The sequence below is a fragment of the Heloderma suspectum genome, chromosome 6 (assembly GCF_057233095.1).
Source record: "Heloderma suspectum isolate Gila_16-S chromosome 6, 16-S_ref, whole genome shotgun sequence".
Taxonomy (NCBI): domain Eukaryota; kingdom Metazoa; phylum Chordata; class Lepidosauria; order Squamata; family Helodermatidae; genus Heloderma; species Heloderma suspectum.
This window is the reverse complement of record NC_139463.1, coordinates 71,920,624-71,926,623: the sequence shown is the minus strand read 5'-3', so window position 1 is coordinate 71,926,623 and position 6,000 is coordinate 71,920,624. Positions and strand designations below refer to the sequence as shown.

The window sequence follows — 6,000 nt, the reverse complement described above, 5'->3', positions numbered from 1 at the left end:
GGTTTGTTTGCTCAGAAGACAGTGTTTAATCTGTTCTGGATAGAGTTGCACTCCCCCGAAAGGATCACGTTCACAGTCTGCGGGTGCTGCTTGTAGATCCATCTTTGTCACTGGAGACCCAAGTGATGTCTATGGCATGGCATGAAGTGTCTTCCATCAGTTGAGGCTGGTGCTGCTGCTGTGGCCTCTCCTGAACGAAGGGAGCCTGGCCAGTTATCCATGACCAGGTAACCTCCAGACGAGATCATTGTAATGTGTTGTATGTGGGGCTGCCTTTGAAAACTGCTCAAAATCAGCAGCTTGCTCAAACTACGGCCGCTATGCTACCAACTAGAACTGGTCATTGGGACATTTCTTGCTGGGGCTTAAATGCTTGCTCCTAGACTGTTTCCAGTTCAGAGTGCTGAAGTTCATCTCTAATGTCCTACATATTTGGGGGATGTTGATACCTGACGGATGGCCTATTCCCACATCAACCTGCCTGCATATGGAGATGATCTTTGAATGGCTTCTTCCAGGTGTGCCCACCATCTGAAGGGAGGTGGATGGCAACCAGGGAGAGGACATTCTTGGTTGTGGCTCCCCTTCCGTGGAAATCTTTCCACAGTGAAGCTTGCCTGGTGTCTGCTTCGATGACCTCTCGGCAACAGGTAAAGATTTCTTTTTATTTTCCCAGGTTTTTAACTTCTGATGAGATTATTTTAATGCTGCATTTTTATCTGCTTTTAAAAAATTCTTACGTTGCATTATGAACAATTTAAGATTGCATTGTTTGATACTTTAAGCCCACCTGGAAGTATTTATACTGATGGGCAGATAGAAACGCATTACATAAATACATTCTAAAACAAATACAACACTGTTACGTACCTCTCAAATATTGCTGTTTGGCAAGTATGGTTTTTATTTCAATGCTGAGTCAGCTCTCTCTCTCTTTCTCATTAGGAAAGCAATATCCTTATTTTCACCATTTTTTCTGTTTTGGATTTATCTGCAACCTTACCTACCTAGCAGGTTCTAAGGGTCCTGCCGGTGCCCACCCTACTAACAGTAAAAAAAAAAAAAAACAACCCTTCAGAACCTCACTCTATACAAAATTTATTAGGGAATGCGTGACTATGTTAGAAAATGTTCCACATATTGGTTTCTTCCACACTAGGACCCTTAATGCTAGTGAGGTATTGCTTTTCCACGATCAACTGAAGGTGGAACTAAAATGGTGGTTCCACAGGATGCTTAATATAGTGCAATGTTTCCCATTCAAATCCTGAAATGTCTGTTCCTATTACTGTATTATTATATCTTTGTATGATTGCTGTAAGCCTCCTTGAGAAAAATATAACACATTTTACAAATAAACAAATTAATAATAAAATGTGCACTCCAAAGTAAGTTTTGTTCAGCAAAGTTCCAACTTTTCTCTGCAACTGTCCATTGGTAGTCCCTTCCTGCCCCTTTCTTTTAAAGTGGCTTCTGTCACTTTAATTACTTTGTTCATTCTTGAAGTAGCCCTTAATTTCTCCATTCTTATTCCAGGGGGCAGGACAGACTTGCATGACTAGTATATTTTTTGCAGAAAAAGCAATTGCTCATTAATCTTTCCCCCACTTTAATCCTTTTGACTGCAAAGAGGAAAGCTAGAAATGAAGCCCCCTCTCCCCCCGCCACTCCTCCACTAGAAGGAACAGAAACTGACTAATTAAGGGTCAATTTGGGAGTGAACTGAACAGGAAGCAACTAATTACTGGCAGAGGATGAGAAGCAGAAGCTACTTTAAAAGAAAGGGGCAAGGAGGAAAATGACAGGGACAGTGGCTCTGGGAATAGCTTCGATGGCACTGCAATTGCATTTTAACTCAAAAAATCGCCACAGACTATATCTGAAAAAAGATGGTAGGGCAACAGGGAAAATATTGGAATGCAACAGGTTGGCAGCAATGCCTGCATTCTCTGTAAAAATGGAGTGAACAAATAATGTCCATTCCAGACTAGCATAGAAGCGATTTTCAATTTGGCATATTTACATCCCTAACTTTATATATATACATATGTAACTGTCCAGTTCTTCCAAAGCACAGTTGAGCACAGAATTTGGTCCTGGGTGCTGGACTTTCAGCATGCAGAGAACCTCAGTTTCATTTCTAGCCATCAGAAACTGCACTGATAGGCATGGAAATGTATGGTCAAGGCCTGTTGATTCCCTGAAGCCAAAGTCAAGGCTGAGAAGAACATCCAGTGTTTAGGGAATAGGACTTCAAGGCCAAGCATGGAAAGCAGAGTAAGTTTTGCTAAATAGGGAAAGGCAAGTAAATGTGTTTGATATGCACAATTTGCACCTGCATACACAGCTTTGGAAGATAGTTGTAGAGGGGTGAAGGTATGGAAGGTCCTTCTGCCTTAAAGCCCCTGCTCCCTCCCAGCCCCTACAGTTTTTGACCTTCCACCACAGAAGACCTGACAGCCACCCGTGCCTGTTACCTGCTCACAGAACTGTCTCGCAATATTGGGTCGTTGGCTCTTTTGGACTGGTTGTTCATCTGCGAGATCACCAGCAGGTCTTGTAAGCTGTGCTGCTGAACCATCGGCCTTGGCGCGGCAAGGTGGGCATTGTAGTACTTCGTTGGCCTCCTGCAAGGAGCGCTCCTGCTGCCCAGGATTTCTCTCGGGAGGGAAGCACTTTCTGCGTAACACAAAAACAAGATTTATGCGCTGTGACGGAACGTGCCCAGCAGTTCACCAGACCATTTTTCGTGGATCGGAGGGAGGGGAATGGGAATGAAGTGCTGAATGGAGGGGTGCCATTGTATGGCCATTTTGAAGCATGTGTGGGCCACTATCCTGGATGCTTCCTCATCAAACCTCAGTCACATGACAAATATAGGCCAATACAGGCTAAGGCGTACAGACTCTCTATCTTCAGCCCCTGCCCTCTCACCCCTAAGGCCACTTGCAGGGCTCACACCAGATTTGTGGGTCCCAGGTTAAGGGACAATCAGTGCTCCCCCTCAATCTCATCATCACTATAAAGAAAAAGAGAAATTATGTGTCCCCGCAAACAGGAGTATGAGTCCCTCAGCTGCGACTTCTATGTGACCCCCCCCATTCCCCTGGTGGCCAGTTCTATAAAACTAAAGGTTCAGAGTCAAGCTTGATCTTATAGCACCGATCACCTGTTGCAGATGGAGGTAAAGGCACCCAGATACTGCGCTGCCAATGTCAAGTTTTGGCCTGGGTGCCAGTGCAATGCTACTGAACTGCTTTCTGAGTAATACTGCCTCCCTTGAACCTCGGTAGACCTGCAGCCAAGACCCCACTGCTCTACACACTGGTTGTGTTTGGATGCACCGGAGCCAAAGCGAGGTTTGGGCTCACATGCTCCCCCCATCTCCTCCAGTGCAACATCATGGAAGAGATCGGAACCTTCCGTTTTAGATTAACCATAGTTTAGCATGTGATCTGTGGTTGATCTTAACTATGGTTTGTTGAAACAAGGCAGATTCATAAACTATGAAGTTGGCTTGTTTCAACAAATCATAGTTAAGAGGAACCAAGTTTGGATAACACAACAAGCTGTGGTTAATCTAAAATAGAAACAAAAGCTTCCAAAGCCTCCTTGTGGCCATGCCAGAGGAGGAAGGGGGAGCATACAAGCCTGAGGCTCACACAGGTTCATTCTCATAATGCTAAATCAGGTCTGGGGAACCTTCTTCAGTCCATGGGCCAAATTCCCAATCTGCGAAGGGTCTCGGGGGCTGCATTCCATCTATAGGTATGGCCAGAATGTGATTTTTTTAACCAATTTTAAGCCCACTCAGAAGTAAGCAGCACAAGCCTCAGAATTTCTATATAGAAGTAATCACCAAGCAGCACTTTCAAATAGCATCCCAAATACCAAGCCTCTGCATGTCTTCTCAGAAGTAAGAATTAGCACGAGCAGCATGTCTACTCACAGGGGAAGCTTCTGTATGTCTACCCAGAAGCAAGCAGGACAAGATGCTGCAGGACAAGCCTCAGAAGTAAGCAGGACTGAATCATTCAGCAGCTTCCTCCCCAGGCCTTGTTCCCTCTCCTCAGCAGGAGACCTAAGAAAAACCCTTATGTCTCATCAGCAGCTGATCAAAGTTAAGAGCTTTTCCCTGCTGAGAGCTGAGAAAAGGAGTCTTTTTCAGTGCTCAGCAGGGAAAATCTCCATCAGCTGCTGATCCCAGATAGGAGTTTTTCCCTGCTGGGAGAGGAGGTGGGGGTCTAGAGAAGAAGCTAACAGGCCAGATGGGGAACACTGACAGGCCGGAGATTCCTCATGCCTATGCTAAAACAATGTTTAACATTATGTCCGAAGAAGGCCACTGGGATACTGTTCCTCTGCCTTGTGTTCCAAGCTGTGGGAAATTTCCAAGAGGACTCCTCTGTAGAAAGCAAGTTGGGAATCTTTTCACACTGGGAAACTCCAGTTAGGTAAATTACAGCAGTGCTCTTCCCTTTGCCTCCCCACCCCCCAAATTTGGCAGGGCAATACTCTATAAGATACTCAGCATTATGATGAAACCAGATCAGGGTAGTTTATGGGTACCAGTTGCTATGAAATAACAGCTCAGCTCTCTACTCAGCACGGGTTAGGCCTCATCTTGACTACTGTATTCAGTTCTGGGCACCACACTTTAAGAAGGACACAGACAAACTGGAGAAGGTTCAGAGGAGGGCGACAAAGATGATCAGGGGACTGGAAACAAAGCCCTACTGAAACAACTGGACATGTTTAGCCTTGAGAAGGGATGACTCAGGGGAGATATGATAGCGCTCTTCAGGTACTTGAAAGGTTGTCACAGAGAGGAAGGCCAGGATCTCTTCCCAATCATCCCATACAGCAGGACAAGGAATAATGGGCTCAAGTTACAGGAAGCCAGGTTCCAGCTGAACATCAGGAAAAACTTGGTGACTGTTAGAGCAATACGACAATGGGACCAATTACCTAGGGAGGTGGTGGTCTCTCCCACATTGGAGGCATTCAAGATGAGGCTGGACAGCCATCTGTCAGGGATGCTCTGACTTGGATTCCTGCATTGAGCAGGGGTTGGACTTGATGGTCTTATAGGCCCCTTCCAACCCTACTATTCTATGATTCTAAATTTGTGTTTCTGGGCCAATAGGATGCTAGGAAACAGGAGAACCTTCCCTGTTCCCTCAAGCCCAAACGGGGCCCCTCCATTTCGAAAGCTTGTCAGGACATGTTGAATCATCATCTCATCATGTTAGAGCATCTATCAAGTGAGTCACGGTTACAGCTTAATTCACTGGTAGATACATTAACTAAACATTTTATCACAGATTATTAGTTCCTCCCTGATTAAGTGGTGGGATCAAGACCAAGCAAAGATAAAGACTCTTGAAAAAGATACCACCTTGCAGACCACATCAGTGTACCAGATCCTTCTTCCTGTCACAAAGTTTCATCAAAAAGAAAGTTAAACATGGCTTTTCTTGTTCAATTTATATCAGGGGGATAGGTTGGATCGAGATTTACACTGGATCAACTAGACTGATGGAAGGGGACTTCCCTGCCCCTCCTTCCCATTGCAGCCCCTCCAGCCCCTTGAAATGCTACAAAGAGAGTAAGGAGACACTGCCGAATGCGGTGAACTGTGGCATGGTGTGGATCCCCCAAATCCGGTGGAAGGACCTTCCACAAGCAGAGTCCTTCCTCTTGAGGAAGGCAGATCCTGGATCCAACTCAAAGTTAGTAAATATTTTAAAATTCAGGGTAAAACTACCAGACCTGTCCTTCTGATAAGGACCAGAAGCAACCAAAGCTATCCATCTGCAGCTGAAATCAGTATCAACATGACTTTCAAGCCTGGCTCTTCTCCAGTACGGATGGGCTATAAGCCTTGAATTGGTTTATGTTTTTGAAGATATTTTGACTCTGGTGTAGTGTTGTGTATCCCATAGATATAATAAAATGTTAAAGCATTAAAGATCTGCTTCTAATAATGTGTGGTGGCTT

The 6,000-nt window shown here is 45.0% G+C and overlaps 1 protein-coding gene across 1 annotated transcript in view; it reads right to left on the bottom strand.

The window, feature by feature from the left end:
* Positions 1 to 2,473: 2,473 nt before the first annotated feature.
* The window catches only part of TTLL6 (tubulin tyrosine ligase like 6), a 47,376-nt gene continuing 43,849 nt past the window's right edge, over positions 2,474 to 6,000 (bottom strand). The window contains exon 15 of the mRNA XM_084808273.1: positions 2,474 to 2,679. Coding sequence (XP_084664399.1) covers positions 2,474 to 2,679 — 206 coding nt within the window. The remainder of the gene's footprint in view (positions 2,680 to 6,000) is intronic.